The sequence below is a fragment of the Ammospiza caudacuta genome, chromosome Z (genome assembly GCF_027887145.1).
Source record: "Ammospiza caudacuta isolate bAmmCau1 chromosome Z, bAmmCau1.pri, whole genome shotgun sequence".
NCBI classification, from domain to species: domain Eukaryota; kingdom Metazoa; phylum Chordata; class Aves; order Passeriformes; family Passerellidae; genus Ammospiza; species Ammospiza caudacuta.
In genome coordinates this window covers 17,562,566-17,585,947 of record NC_080632.1, presented here as the reverse complement: position 1 = coordinate 17,585,947, position 23,382 = coordinate 17,562,566, and the positions used below count along the sequence as shown (strand labels likewise).

General features: G+C 39.8%; 1 protein-coding gene across 3 annotated transcripts in view; it reads left to right on the top strand.

The window, feature by feature from the left end:
• ELAVL2 (ELAV like RNA binding protein 2) overlaps positions 1-23,382 on the top strand; it is an 85,232-nt gene that overhangs the window by 48,947 nt on the left and 12,903 nt on the right. For all 3 annotated transcript variants that reach the window (XM_058823430.1, XM_058823429.1, XM_058823428.1), the window contains exon 4: positions 9,667-9,770. In XM_058823430.1, the coding sequence (XP_058679413.1) occupies positions 9,667-9,770 (104 nt within the window). The remainder of the gene's footprint in view (positions 1-9,666; positions 9,771-23,382) is intronic.

Here is a 23,382-nt window from a genome sequence, read left to right as displayed (position 1 = left end):
CAAAGTAAAATATAGTTTGAAACTTGAACAGTAACTTACATTGAGTAAATAGAAAGGTTGATGGTATCCTCTACTTAGGCATTTAGCCCTTCATGTTGGACCACAGCCATGTAGGGAGTTTCAGATACAGTGCTGCACTTAATTGAGTTGTGTATCTGAGTGTGTGTCCTGGCCTTATTCTGTGTCAAGATACTACTGTGGTAGTCTCCATGGCATTAATCACAGATGGCAGTAGTGGCTTAGGAAGATGAGGAAACTTTTTTGTTAAAGAGCTGGTGCCAACTGAATGATGCCTTGTCTTGGCTCACAAGTCCTCTGTGGGGTTGTCACTCTGCAGGATCCCTCTGCCACATTGTAGAGCATTCTGATGTCTTAAATTGCAAATCCACACAGACAAAAGGGTTGAATGTTTTGTACTCTGTTTTTACTCTCTAAAACTCTGTTAAGCTTTTCATGCTTCTGAAGTTGGGCTGGAGTCTAGTAGTATTATCTTTTCTATGGCCACACTTGCTTTCAGGACTACATAGCTACTACTTGCAGCTTTTAGGTTGATCTTTACATAATCCTGTGGATTTTCTGTAGTGCCACTTTTTTGTATTGGTCATGGAACATATCTTCACTCTGAAATTTTAGGAGACTTGCAAAAATTATCTGAGTCTGCGAGATGAATTCTAATAACAGATTCATATATAGTCTTCATATGTTGTCAGAGATGTTTCTTTTAACAACGTTCTTCCACCAGTGCATACAACCTTCGGAGTGATGAGAGGCAGAATAAAACCTAATGCCAAGTTTCTGTGAACTTGACTCAGTCCTGATTACAAAAATATGAAACTGGGTTTTTCTTGCACTGGTTTAGTGGATCTTTGCCAATTAACTTCATACACTGAGACAGAAGTTTGCGACTTTAAATACAGTGTAGTTTATTGAAAACACTGCTTGTAAAGTGACGACTTAAAGGCTGGAAGCAGAAAATACACTACTGTTCACTAGAAAATGGACTATTCTCTTTCAGTCACAGTCTGGAAGACAGTTTTTGGAGGAGTTAAACACTGAAGGTGGTGTGTGTAGCTGAAGTTAAGTTACAAAAAGAAATAAGATCCTCTCTCTTCTGGAGTTCCTATGAGTTCTGTTTCGGTAGAAATTCATTGTAGACAGTGAATTTTAGTTCCTTTATTAACCTCAGAGTTTTGTTCTTCACTGTGATATTGATGCAAATAGTATGTCCCATTTGGAGTTTCTTTCAAGACAGGTTTTTTTACCTGTGATTTCTTCTGTGATATTGAAGTTCTTACTGGTCATATTCCTATAACTTAGTCTTTTGCAATAAGATCTTTTTTGCAGAAGTTGAAATAGCCTTATATGTCTGAAATGATGGTATGGTGACTATTGTAGAAAAATCCAAATTTTTTAATGTATGCTTATCAATAATTTTTGGTTATCCTGTGGAAATGTATGAATGTGTTATTTCCTATTCAGACTTCTAATTTTCCAGAGTATGATTAGTCTGTGATTAATTTTTGTATTAGACCTTGAAATTTGTTTTATACTTAATAATGGTATAAAAGGTGTTGTGTATTAATTTTAAAATGTACTATTAATGAGGCTGTAAACATTTTGGGATTTTTTTGTTTTTTTCTTTTTTGTTTGATATGCCTATTGGGATGGAATTCCAATAGACATATCAATTAGTGAATTCAATTAGGGACTGCTTTTCTTACATTACTTTTACCTGACAATGAGAGCTCTTCTTGCTCCACAAAATGAAACAGTATATTTCATAGAACTCATTTTGTCTTATTTGATCAGTACCTTCTGAAGAGGTTTTGAGAGCTTGACTGATTGTAGGATTTGTCATGACTCTAGTTTTTGTGGAAAAAAATTATTACCTGATACTGTTAATTATTTGTTTTGTTTGACCTTCAGACATTTCAGTAACATTTAAGAATTCCACTTAAGATGCAGGATTATCTGGATACTCTGGTAATGTAATCAACAATTGCTTCCAAAAGCTAGCTTGCTCAGCCCTTTCACCGGGCATTCCATAGCTGTGATGGGAAACAGCAGCCAAGGACTCCCTCATGTGGTGGGTGTCCCAGACTTTCAGAAGAATTGTGCTGCATTGTCAAAGGGCTGTTCTGGTTCGCGCAAGTAGAAAGTGTGTGTTGAAATGATGCAAATGGTTGACTGTGGGAAGAAATGCAGCAGTAGAAGCTTCTAGTGCATCTCCTAGTGCTGAAATAGCTCCCCTTTGAGCACCTGCTAGTTATCTGGTAATAATATCACTGTATACTAGTGGAGCAGTCTTGGGGGGAAAAAGGGTACCAGCTGCATGCTCAGGCAAAGAAGTTCTACAGCACTGGTTCTAGATTCTGTCGGGGAAGACAGAGCTTCTCAGATATGCATGCAGGACAATTACCTTTCAGCAGCAGCTATTTAGAGAGGGTAGTTATGAGAACACAGGTCTAGTAGACAGCTAGACAGCAGGAAGCATCAGAACCAGGCTTTATATAGTCCAGAAATGTCTAGGGTCAAACCTATTGAAATTTGTGCCCAAAAAAACTTCAGAGAAGACCTAGTGGAATACCAGGATGTTTTAAGCAGTCATGAAATAAAACTACTGTACCAGTCAGCTGGTGTTAGGCAGAAAGCAATATCCATTCTTCTCAGGAGCTATGAAATGTTGCAGGACTACTGAAAAGGCAGCATTTAAGTTCATTGTGTATTTGTGAGGGACTCCACCTCTCTTGAAAGGGCTTATTTAACTACTCTTAGGCTAAAAGTTGTATTCATCTACCTTTCAAGTCTTTTATTGTATATCATATAGTTAATGAACACTTTCATGCAAAATTAACAGTTGAGATAACTGAACTCGTAGAAACATAACATAGTTTGTCTTGGAAGAGAACATGAAAGATCATCAAACAGGGATGATCTTGGACATGGACACTTTCCTGTAGAGTAAGTTATTCAAAGCCCCATCCAGACTGTTCTTGCACTTCTCTCAGGATGGGGCATCACAGTTTTTCTGGACAACCTGTTACAGTGTCTCACTGTTCTCAGAGTAAAGCATTTCTTTCTTACACCTGATCTAAATCTTCTCTCTTCCAGTTTAAAGCCATTACCCCTTGTCCTATCACTACATGCCCTTATAAAATGTCACTTTCCAGCTCTCTTTTAGGCTACTTTTAGGTACTGGAAGGTGCTGTAAAATCTCTCCAGAGCCTTCTCTTCTCCAGGGAGAACAAACCCTGTTTTTTTAGCTCATCCTCACAGAAGAGGTTCTGCAGAATCCTCTCCCTGCCCTGCTGGCCACACTGCTTTAGATACAGCCCAGGACATGTGTGGCTTTCTGGGCTGTGAGTGCCCATGGCTGAGTCATGTCCAGCCTCTCATCCTCCAGAGCCCCCATGTCCTCTTCAGCAGGCCTGTACTTACTCCATTCTCTGCACACCCTGTGTTTGTCCTTGGGATTTCCCCAAACCCAGGTTCAGGACCTTGCACTTGGCCTTGTTGAGCTTCATGAGGTTATCACAGATGCACGCACCTTTCAAGCTGTCCAGATCCCTCTGGATGGCACCCCTTCCCTCAGGTATATCGATGGTGCCATGCAGCTCAGTGGTGTCAGCAAACTTGCTGAGAGCACCCTTGATCTCATGGTCCATGTTGGTGACAGAGTGAAACAGAGACAGTCCCAGTAGTGGCCCCTAGAATATTACTTACTGCTTGTCCTTGGTGTTCGCTTGGGCATTGAGACATTGGCCGCAGCTCTTGGTATGTGAACGTTCAGCTGATTCCTCAGCCACCATGGAATCCTTGTTTCTCCAGCTTACAGACGAGAATGTTGTGTGGGACGGTATCAAATGCTTTGAGTAACTGTGGGTAGATGACATCAGTAACTCTTCCCTCACCCACCAACACTTCAGCCCTGTTGTAGGAGGTCACCAAGTTTGTCTGGCAGTTTGCCCTTAGTGAAACCATGCTGGCTGTTGTCACCTCTGTTTTCCTTGTGTCTTACTATAATTGGAGGATTTGCTTCATGATTTCATGCCCAGAGATGAGACTGACAAGCTTGTAGTTCCCCTTCTGTATTTATTTCCCTTTTTGAAAATGGAGGTTACGTTTCCACATTTCCAGTTAGGGGGAACTTCATCAGACTGCCGCAGCTTCTTAAATATGATGGATAGTGGTTTAGCTATTTCCTTTGCCGGTTCCCTTGGGAAACCCATGGATGTATCTGACCAGGTCTTACAGACTTGTGCACCTTCAGGTTCCTTAGATGGTTTTGAGCCTGATGCATTTGTACAGTAGGTGATTCTTCATTGTCCCAGTCCCTTCTTTCCTTCTACGACTTAGGCAATGTGGCTGGAGCACTTGCTGGTGAAGACTAAGGAAAGAAAAGTTGTTCAGTATCCCTCAGACTTTTCTATATCCCTGATAACCAGGTCATCTTCCTGTTCTACAGAGGACCCGCATTTTCGTAACCTTTTCTTTCACCAACTTCCCATGTAGATGCTTTTCTCGTTTGCTTTGACATCCCTGGCCAGATTTAATTCTTTACCTTTCAGAGAGGGTCCTATCCCACTTTAAGGAATGTTGCTGCTACCTTTAAATGCAAAACATTAAAAATGGATAAATGTCACCTCTATCACATCTACTTTACATGACCTCTTTTCTCTCTGGATAACATCTATTTGTTCTGAAGCAGAGGATTTTCTTTGGGCTTTTACAGCTGCGTGCATTATTTATAGTTTATAGGAAATATTTATGGAACAACTTGGGTAAAATACAACTAGTTCATTTGTGTTTCTTCTCTGATAAGTATTGTGAATTAGTCTGTGTATTTTTGAAGCTAAAAAAGTTATCTTTCAAGGCACAATAGTAAATGCAGGAGCGCTGTGACCATAGCTATGATTTCCTATTTAGTTACTTCAACTTGAAACTTTTTTGGTCTTTTGGTGATAGGTGCTTGTGAAGTCTGTCTGCTTTCCTTTCCTAAATACTAAATTAGTGTGTTCATTACTTGTTTTTTAATGGTAATAATTACTTCATTTTTGCTTTTCTGATGTACACTTGAATGTCCAGTCAATCTCTTGAGCAGTCTGATTAGACTGATTAGAATTAAATTGTTTGAAATAATTTTTTGCCCTTCCCCTCTCAAAATCCATTCCATCTATTGCCTATAGTGCCAAAAAGCAACTTGGCATTATCTAATTAATTACTGTTTAATTTGCAACATCATGCGTGTTGATCAAGTCGTATTTATGAAGCTCAAAAACATGCAATAAAAATTGAACAGTTTCCCCTGTTAAACTGAATAGCATAGTGCTTTCTGCACTTTTTCTTGTAGGCCACAAGGACTGAACATTTGTCAATCACTAATGGATATAGTATGTCTAGGTTCAAAGAAATGCCTAACTGAAAATTTTTTTGCCGCTTGTGCTTGAATTTGACATTGTTACAAGTGTCTGCTACATAAAACATTAGTAATAATTGTGAGCCTCCAACGTGAACTTTCAAATCATAGGTTTTATTCTAACTTCTTTGTTGTCGTAGAGGCATGTGAGATGCACTATTTCCACTATGCGGCTTTTGGTTTTTTAGATTTTTGTGAAGGAAATTCAAGTCACACTGCTTTTCCCCATTTATTTCCTCATTCCTTTTCGGTCATTTAATCATTTTTACTTTTCCTAACCCAGGTGACTTTTACCAATCATTTAACTAACTGTCAGGATTTTTCTGCACTATGTTGTCTAATATGCTTAGTGTCAAAAGCATAAAATCTAGCAGGAAGTTTACAGAAACATCTTTAAGCAGGTTTGTGAAGTACCCACACAGACTGTCCAGGAGATTAAGGTCAACTGACAGTTAAATAAGAAACTCTTTGCACTCCTTTATGTAGGATAATCTAAATTTAATAATACTTGTAGATCTGAGTTATGAGATAAAGAACTAATGACGCAGGTAGTCTCTTGTCTGTTAAGGCTGAGTAGGCCTTAATTTCAAAGATCCTCAAAAAGTAAAACCGGTTATTCAAAATAGCTAAACACACAGTGTCAGACAGAGCACCAGGACAGCTGACTTACAGAGGTGTTAGAGTTTTTTCAGACAGTGTCATGAATCATAAATTGGGACACAAAGCCAAGGCAAGAGCCTAGTGGAGTTGACTCTGTCTTAGTAGGAGACTAAGCAGCTTTTTGATACACATTCAAGTGTGGGGGTTGTTTAACTTATGGGTAGCTATAGATTTACCTTCTTTGTTCTGTCACCTTTTTACAAACTCAGACACATAATCTTTTTTTAAGCAAATGTGTGTTCTGCCGGACATTGCTGTCTTGGCAAATGGAGTTTGGTGTGGAAGAAGTACAGATGAAAGAGTCCAGTTTTGTCATTGTTCAGTCCAGTTCTTATCTTCAGGCAATACAGCTACTTATAACATTCATTAAATACTGAAGTTCCTCTAAAACATCCTAAGTGGTGAGTGATTTGGTTTAAATCTAGCCTCTCCTCCTTTTATCTTGAAAGCAAATGTTTGGACATTGAGGAATGAGGAAAAAACTGCACAGAAGGAGAACTAGTTTGAGTTACCCATGCCAGTTGCCTCTAATTTTATTTGAGTAAAATTTGTGCATGGTGGATGTGGTGGTCTCTGTCTGAAATCCACAATAAGATGAGACTTCTCTTTAGTAGTTGCTGCCATAGTGGTACTTGAATAAGTGAAGTTCTTGTCACTTAGAAATGCAGTTCTTCCTTGTAACCCACTTACTATTTTCCCACCACCTGTCAGACATAGCTGGGAATGAGATATCCAGTGGGGTGTTTGGAATAGCTGCTTCCACTGCATTGTATTAATGCTTGTCTGAATTTTCTGGAGCTCAGCCATCTGTCTGTGAACTGACAAACCACTTAACAAGAAGTTAATATAAGCAGGAAGATGTAAATGTGGTTCTTCAAACACTGATTCCAGAAATCAGGTTTGATTTACAATTGTTTGCATTGCTTGTTCAAAGTCAACATTTATCTTTCTTGTGTGCTGTTGAAGATGGTGATTTTTGGCTCTCAATCATTGCAAATGTTTAATTAAACCACTAATCTTCAGGCAAAATTTTAATGTTTAAGTTTTGCAATTTTTAACCTTTCTAAATAAATGAGGATTTTAGAGAACACTTTGGAATTTTGGGTGATAACCTGAGTAAAACAAAACTGAAGTAAATAGAATCCCATTTACAGATTCACTGAGGGTGAAAAGAACTTCTGGAGATAATAGAGTCATTTTGTGTTTCTCAAGCAGATTTTCCTTCAGCAAGTTGCTGAGGTCCATGTCCATTTAGGCTCTTGAGTATCTCCAGGAACGGAGACTTTACAGCCCCTCAGGTTGTCTGTTTCAGTGTTCTACCATTGTCACGGTGAAAGCTTTTCTTTAATTGTAAAATCATAGAATAAAACTCCATAAAGTATTTCAGACTTGTTCTGAATAAATTACTGTGGTTTTTTTGGTGCGCCTTTCAAGGCTAGTGTCCTAGTATTTATCAAATTCAATTAACAGAGTTTCTCCAAAAGAATGGTCATGAATTGAATCCTTTGTAACAGCTAGGTAAGCTCTTTATCTGTAGCAGTTTGGGTGTTTTTTATGTGTAAAGCAGAACACATCAACAGAGAGGGACAAGAGAAATAATTTTTTCCCATCTTTTTCTGTTAGATCTGGAATTAGTGTTGTATTGGGAACATCCTGTATAAAATACCTTTCTTTCACTTTGAGATTTTAACATCTTTTAAAGTTGTCATTTAAGAGGGCTTCTCAGGAGATTAATAACAAAATACCTGAAATCAGCATTTCTGTATTAGTAGATAACACATCACATAAAATGAATGTACAAAAAGAAAGATTCTTCTTTTCTAAGATGCTGTTGGGAAGAGTTTCTGCAGACAGTGCAGACACAGTGGGAGTGATGGAGGTGACAGGTACAGAAATTGCTCTACTGTAATCAAACTAATGAGTAAAAAGGCTTCTAGGATTAGAAATGTAGCAGTGTCTAGGCAGAGCTGTAAATGAATAGATAAATGCTTTTGGGTGTTTCCATATGGTTTGTTACAGAAACATGACAACTGCTGAGGCTAAAGGCATGAAGATGATGGAGTCTAACCTCCTGCTCAGAACAAGGTTCTCTAGAGCAGGTGCTCAGTCTTCTGTCTTGTTGGGGTTTGGATTCTCTGTTAATGTGTGTATTAACCTGTTCACAGATCCATCTAGACAATTTATGTTTGCCTGAGGTGCTTTGAGGAGGAGATACGAGAGAATGCAAGTAGCTTTGGGGAGTGGGGTGGTGGTGTCCTCTGACCTTTGGTGCCATGGTAGGCATAATAGGTGCAAAATTGTAAATGCCAGTGATGGCATTACTAACTAATGACTAGTTAGTAAACCCTCTTATGGTATTTATTAAATGCAAAATTTCCTGCTGGTTTTTTTGCATTACATACTTTTAAATGCATACTGTATAGATACCATACAAGAATTTGATAAAGCATGAATTCTATTATATCTCTTTTGGACAATGAATGAATATGTCATTTGTGCTTTATGTAATGTTGTGTACCCAAGCTAATCATTCTAACTAGCATTTTGTGAATTAGATATGTTGGATGCTTCCCCCTATGGCTTGTTGACAATTTTATTTTATCTTGTTTTGGTGTCTTAAACCCAAAAATCTCCAACCAACAAATTAAAACCACCTCAGTGTATGGGAGCTGGAAAGATTTATGCTAATAAAGGATAGTATTCTTGTGAAGTATATCTTTTCACTATGTTAAAATTTTCCACCTATTTGCATTCTTATGCACTGAAAGTACTTCTAAAGTAGGATGCTGGTTAGAGATAGTGTACTGTAGGTTTTGAAGTTGTCAAAAGAGGACTACTGCTAAACTCGAGTGTTTAGTAAGTGCTTAGGCAAAATTAATGATTAGAAAAGGGGCTGTTGTTTAGAGATGAGAACTAATGAAAAATGCTTTATGTCCCTCTGTCATCTGAATTTCCAGCACTAAAAAACCCTCAAAATAATACTGCACCTTTGGCTGATAGTTAGTTCTTGATCAGATACTTGTACCTTTTGTTTTGAATGTTGGAACAAAATGAGCCCTTAAACTTCTTGTTACTGAAAGGCTCTATGTAGTGTATGAATAATATCTATAAATTTTTTTGGCTTCTTATTTGGCTCAAATTCTGACATTGAGTGACTCTCAAATGTACTTCATTTTCAAGCAGTCCAGAATTTTGCCACTATACTTCTTCTGTTTTATAAAAAAGTTTAAGAGTAAGTAGTGGATTCCTGATATCACTTTAAACTTGATGCTTCTGCGCATTCTGTAGTGTCAAACAGATCATAATGGACTTCTGAACCTACTCTTAGTAGGTTCAGTAGGCATATCAGTTTTTAAGTCTTGCATTAAATTTGAATGTAGTAATTTTTATGTTGATCACAACAGAGGAAGGTACTTGAAATCTACCAGTGTTAGTAGAAAAATTAGAGGTTGTGATGTTTTGGAGTGGGAGTTGTTCTTCAATATAAGCAATATTTGCTCAGTGTGTGTCTGTAGGTTACAAGTAATTAGCTATTCATTGTGTGGCACTGCAGTACTAATGATGTAAAACACTTTTATGTTTTTAATCAGGACAGAGCTTGGGTTATGGTTTTGTGAACTACGTTGACCCCAAGGATGCTGAAAAAGCTATCAATACCCTGAATGGATTGAGACTTCAAACTAAGACTATAAAGGTATGTAGGGTTAAAATAATTTAAAGAAACTGAACTGTTTTGACTTCCTGATTTGCTTGACAGGTGCAGAACGCATTCAGCCAATGTCAGTAGAATAAACAAGGATTTCATGTAGTAAATGGTTCTTTGTAGTGTTTATATTTAGAGTTAGATTAGGTATAGAAAATTACATTTTCCTAACCAACTTAACACTTCATATGTACAGTTGAATTGCTTTAACTGAGGAATTGTTATATACCTTAGTTGAAGAAATGCAATATTGCATGTTGTTTGAATACTGTCTGCTTCCTCATTTTCTGAAAGATGGTGTAACTTCCTTAATAATACTTCAAGTTTTATGGTGCTACTTGTCCCTTTTAAAAATCCTTACAGTGAAATGCTGAAATAACTATTGGTTAACTATTAATTACTCTATTTCTAGGGCTCTGGTCTTTACATCTCTAATGTTTGGTATTCCAAATTCTTTTTCTTTTATGTTACAACTTCTCACACACTTGTTTACTAAATTCAGTTTCTAAAATTTATAGAAACAAATCTTAAGAGTTACTTTTCTCATTTCTTTTTTTAATCTAATAACAGAAGACCGAGGATACTCATTTGAGCAATTGAGCTCTGAAGTTCTGAGAGAGTAGATTAAGTAAAATTGTCAGGAAATGCAGACTTTTGAACATGTTTCACAGGTGTTGGTGCCTGAAGGCAATGTATGTTTCAACTAGCTCGGTCTTCCTCATTAAACAGCAGCGTTTGCTATCTAATCACTTGGGCAGTGGCTCCCTTCTAACTAGAAGCATGTTTGAGACATGAAATAAAATTCCCCTCTAAAAACATTTGTGCTTAAAAAGCAGTGCAGAGCACTGAAAGACAGTTGAAACAAAAATAAAATACCAGTATTGGCAATAGTGTCTTACCTGTAGTGTATTCATAAGATTTAATAAAGGGGATTATACTATTTGAAACTTAAATACTGCTTTGTAAGAAATGGGGGCTCATGGCACACAAGTACAGTGGATCAAAGATGTGGACAGATGCTTATCTGCTGAAAACTCCCTGTGTGTTTCTGGCAGATGTCTTGTCCTCAGTCCTCTCTCATTTTCTACTTTAGGGGAAAATTGAGCAAATTAATTTTGTGCTCCAGGGTTTTGAAGCTGTCTTTTGTGTGGTTGTGAGAAAGGGAATCTGTTTGTATTCCAGTAGTATTGTTTGGTGTGTAATGCCTTGGATTGGGCCAACATTACTTGTATGTCCAGGATGGTTCATGGAAATTCTATTGGCTATGTAGGCAAAAAAAAAGGAGGTGGTTAGAGGAGATCAAGCCAGGTCTCCCAAATCAAAATGTTCCCTTCAAGGGAGTTGTGGTAACTTACTCCATGCTGGCCATATTTGAATTTTTAATCCTCCTTCACCTTGCTAAGTGATTAATTAATTTTCAAATTTTAAAAAAAAGGTGAAAATGGAGCAATGAGACTAAACTCAGTTGTTCGTACATTAGATATCTTCAGCTAAAGCAGAGCTGAAACTCTGGAGTTGTCATAAGCCAAAATGAGAGCCTCTTTGCTAAAATAAGGAAAATCTCTGTTTAATTAGAGAAAAGTATCTTTAAATGATGATTGTTAATGTTTCCAGTAAATTCTGGCTCTAGTTACCTGTCCGGTCTGTTGACTTCAGCAACACCTTTCAGTGTCAGTGGGCATGATTTGAGTGCAAAAACTGCTTTACTCCTTTATTTGTTCCTTTATTTTCTCCTCTTCCTTCTTGGACGTGGGGTTTCAGGCCAAGATTTTGTGATAGATTTTCCAAGATCACAGAATCATAGGATGTTAAGGGGTTGGAATGGACCTTAAAGATCATCTGGTCACAACCTCACTGCATTTATCTGTGAAGCAACAGAAGTGCCCAGCCTACTGTGAGGCATTTTGTAGCTCCTCAGATGGCCAGGGAGCAATGGTGAGCAAAGGGTCAGGTTGATGTCCAAGGTGTTTTCTGCCTCTGGAGGAAGGTCTTGGCTGAAGGAAGTCTCTTATGAGGTCTCAATCAAAGGGCCGTTGCAGAGGTTACTTCCTCTTTATAGACCACAGTGTTCCTGTTTGTCCAGAGTTGGTAAGTCAATAACAAAAACAAAAATCAAACAAACAAAAAAACCCCTCCCCCTCCCAAAAAAAACCCAAACCAAGCAAAAAAAAACCACCCCAGCCTGTTTGATAAACTCAGAATGTAACCCATAACTTTCAGCTTTAAAAAATGTAACTCAGATGTTTATGTATACCTTCATATGAAAAATCATTGAATAGGAGTTCTAGTGTATATTTAGGTTTCAAAAGAAAAAAATTAGGGGTTTGTGCTCTCTGTGCATTTTTGGGACTTCTGCAGGAATACTTAGTACTTTACTAGATTGATGGTTCAAGTTTGTTCCTCATTAGTATATAAAACTGGAAGCCACTTTGCTGGTTCAGTCACAGTGTGATGTATCCTCACATTGTGACTGAACTCAGTGTAATACTTCTCAGAGGAAGCTGACTGTCCTGACCCTGATGTGTGATGCTCTGGATTGGGGTTGTGACAGATACCTCTGATCCTCAGCTTCTATCCTAGCCTGCATGTCATTGGATATATTTTTTGTCATCCCTAAGGGCATGCCACTTAGTACTTCCTTGAAATAAAATGCATTGAAAAATGTGGATTTGCAAAATGCTGGATTATGGGTTGGGTTTTTTAATATTGATCGCAGCACCAAGTCCTATTACCTCTTCCCCTTTTTAAAAGAAGATCCTGTGGAATGCTTCATGGAATACTTTACTGAATTTTTTGCAAAATATCTCGACCAATTTTCAGGTGCGTAACTCCAAAGCAAGGATTAGCAGTCTTAGTCTTGTCTAACCTGGTGGCTTTCTGATTTAAATGAATATTAAGGGTGGGTGTATACTCTGCTGGTGAATCCACTTAGGTGTGTGTTAGATATGTGAACCCTATCCAGCTAGATGGTATGCATCCATTATTATAGTGCCCTTTATTGCATAATTTGTGGTTTATTTGCACTGTAAACAGGCTTATGTGTACTGCACATAGCCTGTGAAGTTTGGGCTTCACTAAGTTATGCAACTTTAGTGTGGAAACAATCTCATCTTATAAAAGGTAAAATATTTTCTGTTTTGGAAGATGATGCTGCTGTTAAGTTTATCTCTGTTCTATTTAAGAGACAATAAAAACATAGGGTTTTATGCCTGGGGTGATTTTTCTTCTTACCTTCTTGCTTGTCCGTGAGCTTTTTTTCATTTAGGTCCATTCTGGAAAGATCAGTTCTTACCAAATGTGGAAAACTCAGAGAAACAAACTGGTTATGAGAGTCACTGATTTACACATAAGGTTAAGAAAATGGAGTGCATGTTCTTTTTTCTTGGCTTTTGCTTGGGAGATGAGAAGTGCTCCATGGCTTCCCCTTCCCCTCGCTGGGTTTTTTTTAATGAAAAAATTCCTGAAAAGAAAAAAGATCCAAGTAAATTTATTGTGAGATTATCTGAACAGAAATATCTTTCAATGTGAAGTAAAAGACTTATGCATTAACAACAGAGTGTTTTAAGATTCACTGTCTAAAAAGGAGTGGGAAAACAAAAGGCCTCTCTGGACTGGCTGAGAGACATGTGGGGTGGTGAGTGGGAGGCAGCTTTTTATGTAGACAAAAAGACACAGGACAGTATTTTTGACTTTTCTTCATGGGTGTTAGGCTGCCTTAATGATGGACACAGTCCTTTGTGGATTGTAGCTGCCAGGGGGACCCTGAAGATGACAGTAATGCTCTGCTCGTTCCTCCCTTTTGAGTGTTTGAAGTGGCAGAACCCCTGCATGCATGACCTGGCATGTCTCTTAATACAGAATGCTGATGAGACATGTGTAGACATGTATGCAAGTATGTGTTGGAAAGGGTGGAAAAATAGTTTGTCCAGGCTAGAGGCCTTAGAGTTGTCTTTTTCTATAAGATAGCATTTATAAGTTGGATGTATTCTACTTAGCATAAAGCTGCTTAAAAGTAAAATTTAATAAGGTTTTCCTTCTCTGAAGTTGTTTGGATTATTGAGATGTTTACATGGGTAATTATTACCTGTCAGGGGAATAGGAATTTAAGGAATATTTTATCTAAAGATTTAAATCTGTAGGTTTTCTTCCCACTCCTTTATAACTCTGCATGTAATAAAAAAACAGGCTTAATGTGTGACATTCTTCCAACTTCCTATTGGAATGAATTGACAAATTCTTTGGCTATAAATACAAGATGTCCTCTTTTGCCATCATCACCCAGTTGACTACCCTACTGTAGAAAGTTGTGTGATGAGAAGAGCTACTTAAAACTTCAGTAGAAGGGTGAATACCAAGTGTTCAGCTTTACAAATACTCCAAAAAGTGCTGTATATAGCAAGGAAAGACTTAAATTGAGGGCTGTGCTGTGAGTTCATTAGTGTTCTTCGAGTCTTTGTCAATAATTCTTGGCATTATGCAATGTGATTTCACTTGGTGTCTTGAACTACTACTAAGATTTACAAGAAGATTCATTGTAAAGGAATTATCCTCTAACTTAACTGTTCAGTTGCTGCACCCTTAAGAAATTTTACCAAGGATAGTACTCTTGAAAACTCTTCAAACACTTAATAGAAAATAGCAAAATACTGAAAAAGAGACTTGCTAGTTTGATTTCTGAGTTCAGTGCAACAGATAAAAGCGATTGAGACTGTTCCTGTTTTCACCACTGATACATGCAGAGAAAAATTTTTGTAGTGTCCCTTTTTTGTAGTAATTCTTTGATTAACTAATGTCCTTGGGTAGCAATGAAGTATGCACGAGTTGCATAAAATCTCTATTAAAATACCAGAGGAGAGTGAGCTGTGAAAGTGAGAGAATTAAGATCCTCTAGTATTAAAGAACATTGATAAAACATTCTAAGGATTCAATCTAAGGAGCAAAAGGGAATCCTGTGTGGAAGTTTAAATCTAGTGAGTTTCACTGATGTTTTCAGTCAGCAAAGGCTGAGAGAGGCTCTGATGCCAGAACATTTAGCAGTCTTGACAGAGTAATTAAATACCTCAGGACTGTATTCTTAAGGTTAAATTGCACTGTGCTAGCAGACCTGAAACAGAACAATTTGTCTTAGAAGAAATCTAAAGGTGGGGTTTTTTTCCCTTAAATTTCTGCAAGAGTTACATAAATTAAAATTATGCAATCTTTTAGCTATGTTAAAAGTTAAAGTTTTGAGAGCATTTTGATTTTAATACTATACACACACACATCTTTTCACTCCCAGGTAAAATTTGTTCTTTGCTGAAATTCAAATCTCCTCAGACTTTGAGTGTTACTTACCCACCTTAAGCTGGCTGCTTGTTTTTCACATATCTGAAAAATATTGAGAGGAGAATTCAGTTCTTAGTGCATATTGCTGTCACTTGCTGTAAACCACATTATGGGCAGGTGGTTTGTTGTCCATTCACTCAGAGTGCCAGGCCAGACCATAAGATGTGCTGTCCTCATGGTTAGCAGTCACAGTTTGTTTTCTGTTTGAGCCCCAAGTTCCATGTTGCTGCTGATTAGAATATCTTGTAAGGGTCCATCCCTGTTTCTCTGAGGGGGAGAATCCTTGGGCCAGTGCAGCTCTCCCTAAGGCTGCTGCACAGCTCTGCAGCCAGGACACTTCAGCAGTTCAGAAAGGTCTTTCCTGAGCTGCTTAGGCAATTCCTGACACAGAAATGGAGATGTTAGACGGGGCCAGCAGTACTCTGTAAAGTTGATGGAAGTCTGCTGGCATTGCTCAGAAGCCAAGTCTTAGGCACATAAAAAGAAGCAAAGAAAAAAAAACTCAAAAACTAAAAAGCCAACAAAACCTGCTTGTTACTACTAAGATTGATGCTGCATCTTTGTGTCCTACCCTCCCCATGCTTTGCAAAGTTCTCTAAGAAGGTTGTGGTTTTCTGCATGGATTCAAAATGCTGTAAATGCCAGGGAGGGAGATCTGTTAGAGTCTGTTGTTTTGAGGAGTATTTCTCCTTTGTTTGGTTGGGGTTTCTAAATTATTGTTAATTTATTTTGTTTTAAATCCAGTATCTGTCTTGTTTGTAAGAGGATTTTTATTAATATAAAACATGTTTATGCTTACTTTTGAGATTATGGTAGTCTTAATACAAATAGACCTTTGTTAATCTAGCAGCTTTCAAGCTTTTTTGTCATATTAAATGTTGACTCTCTTGTCTTTCATTCATGCAGTAATAGTTTTTCCAGAAGGGTTGTAAGATATTCTAGTGAAGTGTAAGTTGAATGGATGTGTTTTGTGTGTTTCTGGATGTGTCTGTGGAATAGTGCAAGAGATGCCCAAGTGTTGTGTTTGTCAGAGTCTCTGTCAGTAGTAGAAGCTTCTTAGGTATAACCTGAGGTTTACTCATTTCCTTCAGGAGAATAATTGAGGTCTTGTGTTTAAGATTCTATTCCTGTTTATATTATTCATGTGGAGGGCTTAAATTATACTCTGTACTCCTATCCTCCTTGAAAGGTAACTGCTTTTTTTATTCCTAGTGCATCTGAAATTCCTGTGCTCTTATTTTTTGGGCATGAGTAGGGATCAGAATTACAAATGTGAGGTACAGGAGAGGTCTTTTGAGACTCTTAAGAATATGATAAGTAGGAAATGTTTGGAGACTTGATCTCCTTTCAGTTCATATATTTTATTTGTACCTAAATTCTAAGTTGAGTATTTCCTATTTTTAGCAAGATCGTGATAGTTGCAGACTGCAAGTTTTAAAGTGCTTTTCTGTACTAGTCCTTCTAAGGGCAAAACAGAATCGCTATTCTGTGAATGTAGTGCATAATTCCCACATCATGTTTTATAGCAGTGAACTTGATAATTGTTTTTCTGTTTTTCTATCATATGCTTATGACTCGGATTTAAAACTGCTGCAGCATCTTGAGACTTCTGGGAAAACGTCTGCTTCTGTTTCCATCAGTGGTAGGATTTTCAGCTGGCTTCTGTTCTTAGCACATACATACATACATTTGCTTCCAGCTAAGTGGATTTTTGGGTGTAAGTCACTTTAGAGCAAATATTCTGAAAGCCTGTTTTCTGGTCTTCCTCTGTGCTACATACAGCAGCACTTTATGAGGGCTTCCTCTTTGAGCAGTGTCCTGTCCTTAATTGGTTATGTATCCTGAGGAAGACTTCTCGTCCTAGTTCCCTCAAATATATAAAGACTGGTCTCTAGTCTAAATTTGTCAGGTTGGTCCATTCATGCCCTCAGCTAAGTGGCAACAGATGTGGATCCCATGACCCACCTCAGGCCTGTGACTCGGCATGGGTTGTAGCTGTCAGAGCTGGAACACTTTGAGGGGTGAACTGAAACAGGGAAACTCTGATGATAATGCTAAAATACTGTTGCTTCAGTGTCTTTTTTTTCAGTGCATTCCTTATTGTACAGCAGGCTGTAAAATCAGGACCTTTATGAGATATGGTTGTGTTTATCAGCTTAATCTACACTTGTAAGTGAGGTGTGTTGAGGTCTTTTAGTTCCACAGAGGTGGATGTAAGTTGCCTTTACAAAGGGCAGTCTGGGTTTCCAGTTTGCGCTGTCCACAGAAGTGTGCGACTGCAGGCTTCCACCATGAACTCAGCATGTGCATGTTCAGTAAGGTAGTCTTGTGTATTGGGAAAAGTGGCCTTGGAATTTTGTTTGGAGTGGAACAATCCTTATTTGAGGGGAGACAGGAGGGGGACTTGATGAATATACAGCAATATACTCTCCTGTTTCAGGCAACAACCTGTCACCAGCTAGTGAGAGCTGAGACCTCGTATTTGTGGTATGCTGCCACATCTTCTTACTAGAAATCCAATTAAGAAGAGTTCTTGAATCGTGGTAACACATACAAATTTAAGTGCAAGTTGAGAACACTTGCCTGGCACAATGGCCTCTGAGAACATTGCTGTAAGAAAGAGCAGTATGTCCTTGTTTTTACTGTGCTTGCTGAGGAGGCATACCTGTTCCTAATGTACTCCCTTTCTCAATATAAATCTGTCTGCTTTGGAGGTAGGTTTTTAACTCATTTTCATATGGACATACTGGATGGTAGTTTTTTGTTGGAGGTTTTTTTCCCCCACAGAAACATGTATTCTAAAAGAACTAGACACTGCTCTTAAGGACAAGTTGTGTTTTAAGCAGAAAGATTGCACTTGAGCTAGTGAATGTAAATATTTACTGAAATACTGATTTTAGCATTTAGAGATTTCAGATGTAAATATTTAGAAGACTACATTAAGTAGAGGTGTTTAGGAAAAATTATATTAAATTCATAAGTTTTTGAGAGAATACAAATAGTTTATGTTTGTATTAATAATACTACTAGTCTACTAATAATAAGATAAAAGAGCTTGAAGCATGACACTGAGGTGTCTATAGGTAGTGGCAGATAATAAGAAAACTGAAGCATTCACTTGTAGGGGCTATACCTCTATATAATTTTTTTAAAACTTCTTTGTTTAACCTGCTTTCCCAGTTTTCACTTGAAAATTGTGAATCAGCTCATCCTGTTGTTAGGAAATTAAGTGTTAAAGCGGTGAAAATATTTGCAGTTCTAGAAACAAGTGTCTTTCCTACTAATTGCAGTAGAAAATTTCTGTAAAACTGTTTTTAAATTGGTATCTCCAGAGTAGTGCTGTTCAATATTGTAAAGAGTGTGTCATCATTCAGTATTTAAAACTGCAGGCTTTCAGGCTGTTTCTTGACTTGCCTTGTGTTCAGTGGTTTTGACATCATGTAACTGAAATGTTCACCTATTGAATTAGATATGGAATGAAAATCTTGGCGCAGTTTTTAATTCTGTCCATATAAAAGTTGTTTAAAGAGACTAAATACAGAGCTATCAGCAAGCAATTACTAAATGAACAAACTGACAGGATATAGGTAGGGAGATTAGTCTGGAGAGTCTCTGCTTTAAGTGTGTATCACAAGTGAAATGACTGGACTTTGATGTCAGAAATGAAGAGGGCTAAACTCTAGGCAAGGTTCTTTTAATAGGAATTTTATACCAGTAATATTTTGTGGTGTCCTTGTTTTTCACTAGTGCTGCTGACTTAAATTGTATCGTATGTCTGAAGTTACATGTTTCTTTCAGATTTTTTGCCTGACCAGTACTTCTGGTGCTTAGCAAGATGATTAAATATAGTGTACAGATATTGGTGGTGAACCACAGATTTTGGTTTAATATTTGTTATTGCTGTGACTAGTGTGCCCAAATTCAGTGTGTTGGAGTAGTCACTTGAAGGTAGTAACAGTGAAACTGGATAAAAACTTTTTTTTAATGGCGGACAAGACCATGTCCCTGCACTGAGCTGTGGTGCGGAACAGGGTCTCATAGCTAGGCCGCGGAGCCGTGCCTCGGAGCCGTGCCTCGGAGCCGTGCCTCGGAGCCGTGCCTCGGAGCCGTGCCTCGGAGCCGTGCCTCGGAGCCGTGCCTCGGAGCCGTGCCTCGGAGCCGTGCCTCGGAGCCGGGCCTCGGAGCCGGGCCTCGGAGCCGGGCCTCGGAGCCGGGCCTCGGAGCCGGGCCTCGGAGCCGGGCCTCGGAGCCGGGCCGCGGAGTTGTGCCGCGGAGCCGGGCCTTGAAGCTGGGCCGCGGAGCTGTGCAGCTGTGCCGTGGAGCTAGGCCGCGGAGCTAGGCTGTGCAGCTGTGCTGCGGAGCTGTGCTGCGGAGGTGAGCTTTGGAGCTCTGCCGCGGAATTGTGTTGTGGAGCTGTACTGTGGAGTTGTGCTTTGCTCCCTTCCCTGCATTCTGCATCCCTCGAAGAGTCTCTGTTACTACATTAGCAGCTCTGCAGTGCCGACTTGCTGCTGGAGAACTCCTGGAACTCTGAAACCCCGGATTCCTGAACCTCCAGATTTTGTATCCCCTGCCGTCTGATTGTTTCTGAGGTGTTTGTTAACAATGGTTTCTACAAGATCAAAAGCTGTGGCTGGTGTAAGTGATCAAGTTGGGCCCTCCAAAAAGGACGTGAGTGTACAGACCCACCCCTGCCCAGAATGTTTGAGTTTATTGGTGGCATCAGGGAGTGCTGTGGAGGAGAACCGCTTACGCTGCGAACAAGTGAATGACCTCCTTCTAATGGTGGCTGAGCTTAGGGAGGAAGTTGAAAGATTAAGGAGTATTAGTGAAAGTGAAAGGCAGATAGATTGGTGGAGTTCAGCCCTATCATCTTTAAGGGAGGTTACTAATTAAGAGACTGAGGACTTATATGCCTCCCATTCTCAGATGACAGAAGGGCATTTGGTGGATGAAGAGGAGTGGAAATGGGTCCCTGTGCGGGGTGGTAAAAATGAAAAGACTTGCCCCCCTCCATCATCCAGCCAAGTACCACTACAAAACAGGTATGAGATATTGGATCCAGAGATACAACTAGATGGTTTAGGAGAGAATTGTCTGCCTAGTGAACCTCCTAATTATGTTTCACCTGCAACACGAATTATTACCTCTAGTACCAAGAAGAAAAGAAGGGTAATCGTCGTAGGTGATTCCCTCCTGAAAGGAACTGAAGGCCCTGTATGTCGACCAGACCCATCCCACAGGGAAGTTTGTTGCCTCCCTGGGGCCCAGGTACAAAATATTACTGAGAGACTTCCTACATTGATTCAGCCCTCTGATTATTATCCACTGCTGATACTTCAGGCTGGCAGTGATGAGATCGAGAAGAGGAGCATTAAGGCAATCAGGAAGGACTTTAAGGTACTGGGTCAGGTAATTGGCAAGGCAGGAGCACAGGTAGTGATGTGCTCAGTCCCTCTGGTGGCGGAGGATAATGATGAAAGAAACAGAAGAATCCGTATCATTAACAAGTGGCTTAAGGGTTGGTGGCATCGACATAAGTTTGGATTTTATGATCATGGCGAAACTTTTACAGCATCTTCTTTGCTGGAATCAGATGGGGTACACCTCTCCGTTAAGGGCGAAAGGATTTTAGCTCATGAACTGGCAGACCTCATTGAGAGAGCTTTAAACTAAGCTTGAAGGGGGAAGGGGAACCAGCTGAGCTAACTGGAAACAGGCCCAAGAATTGCAAGCGTAAGATAGGGGTGAACTCAGTTGCCCAGATGAGGTGCATGTATACCAATGCACGCAGTTTGGGCAATAAACAAGAAGAGCTGGAGGCCATGGTACAACTGCAAAGCTATGATGTAGTTGCCATCACGGAAACGTGGTGGGATGACTCATATAACTGGAGTACTACATTGGCTGGATACAGACTCTTCAGGAGAGATAGAAAAGGAAGAAGAGGAGGTGGCGTAGCTCTTTATGTTAAGCAAACCTTCGATGCCATTGAAATTGAAACAAAGGAAGAAGGTGTTGAATGTTTATGGATAAGAATCAAGGGGAAGGCCAATAACGCCGACATCATATTGGGAGTCTGTTATCGTCGACCCGATCAAGAAGAAGAAGAAGTAGACGATTTATTCTATAAGCAGTTGTGCAATGTTTCTAGATCATCAACCCTTGTTCTTGTTGGTGATTTTAATCTACCAGATATCTGCTGGGAATTTAATACAGCAGTAAAGAGGCAATCCAGAAAATTCTTAGAATCTATGGAAGATAACTTTTTGTTACAGCTGGTAGATGAACCCACCAGGGAAGGGACTACATTAGATCTGTTATTTACAAATAGGGATGGGCTGGTGGGAGATGTGATGGTTGGAGGTCGTTTGGGGCAGAGTGACCATGAATTAATAGAGTTTTCAATACTTGGCGATATTAGGAAGAGCACCAGTATAACTCGTACATTGGACTTCCGGAGGGCGGACTTTGGCCTGTTTAAGAGATTAATTCAGAGCGTCCCTTGGGAAGCTGCCCTTAAAAATAAAGGAGTTCAGGAAGGGTGGGCTTACTTCAAGGCAGAGATCTTGAGGGCGCAGGAACAAACCATTCCTGTATCCCGAAAGATCAGTCTACGGGCAAACGTCCAGCCTGGCTGGGAAAGGAGATCTTGGAGGAACTTAGGAATAAAAAGAGGACGTATCAGAGTTGGAAAAAGGGTCAGGTCTCCAAGGAAGTATTCAAGAGGGCTGCTAGAGTATGCAGGAAAAAAATTAGGGAGGCCAAAGCTCAGTTTGAACTCAGGATAGTGACTGCTGTTAAGGATAATGAAAAATGTTTTTATAAATATATTAATAGTAGGAAGAAAGGTAGGACCAGCCTTTGTTCCTTACTGGACAAAGGTGGGAAGTTAGTATTTGCAGACGAGGAGAAGGCAGAAGTGTTCAATGCCTATTTTGCCTCGGTTTTTAATGGGAAGATGACTTGCCCTCAAGACTCCCGTCCGTCTAGGCTGGTCGTTGGTTTTAGGGAACAGAATGGTCCCCACATTATCCAAGAGGAGGCTGTTATAGAACTATTGAAATCCTTGGATATTCATAAATCTATGGGACCAGACGGGATCCACCGTAGGGTAATGAGAGAGCTGGCAAATGAGATTGCAAAGCCACTCTCTATCATTTACCAACAGTCATGGATCACTGGCGAGGCTCCGGAGGACTGGAAGCTGGCCAATGTGATACCCATTCACAAAAAAGGTGCAAAGGAAGATCCTGGCAATTACAGACCAGTCAGCCTGACCTCTATACCTGGCAAAATAATGGAACAGTTTATATTACGTGCCATCATGCAAAATTTGCAGGACGGCCAGGGTATCAGACCCAGCCAGCACGGATTTAGGAGGGGTAGATCATGTCTGACTAACCTGATCACCTTTTATGATCAGGTAACCCGGCTAGTGGACGCAGGGAAGGCTGTAGATGTTGTTTTTCTGGATTTCAGCAAGGCCTTCGACACTGTTTCCCATAGCATACTCCTAGACAAACTCGCTGGCCGTGGTCTGGATAGGAATACCCTTTGCTGGGTTCAGAACTGGCTGGATGGCCGGGCCCAGAGAGTGGTGGTGAATGGTGTCACATCCAGCTGGCGACCAGTCACTAGTGGTGTCCCTCAGGGGTCTGTGTTGGGGCCAGTTTTGTTCAACATTTTTATTGATGATATGGATGAGGGCTTAGAGTCTTTTATTAGTAAATTCGCTGATGACACTAAATTGGGAAAGAGTGTGGATCTGCTAGAGGGGTGTAGGGCTCTCCAGAGAGACTTGGAACGGTTAGACACATGGGCAGAATCAAACGGGATGAACTTCAATAAGTCCAAGTGCCGAGTATTGCACTTTGGCCACAATAACCCCCTGCACCGATATAAGCTGGGGACGGAATGGCTGGATAGTGCCCAGGTGGAAAGGGACCTGGGGGGGCTGGTTGACAGTCGATTAAATATGAGCCAGCAGTGTGCCCAGGTAGCCAAGAGGGCCAATGCCATCCTGGCCAGTATCAGAAATGGAGTGGCCAGCAGGAGCAGAGAGGTCATTCTTCCACTGTACTCGGCACTGGTGAGGCCTCACTTGGAGTATTGTATCCAGTTCTGGGCCCCTCACTTTAGGAGGGACATCGAGTTACTTGAGCGTGTCCAGAGGAGGGCAACGAGACTAATAAGGGGCTTGGAACACAAGCCATACGAAGAGCGACTGAGGGAGCTGGGGTTGTTCAGCCTGGAGAAAAGGAGACTCAGGGGCGAC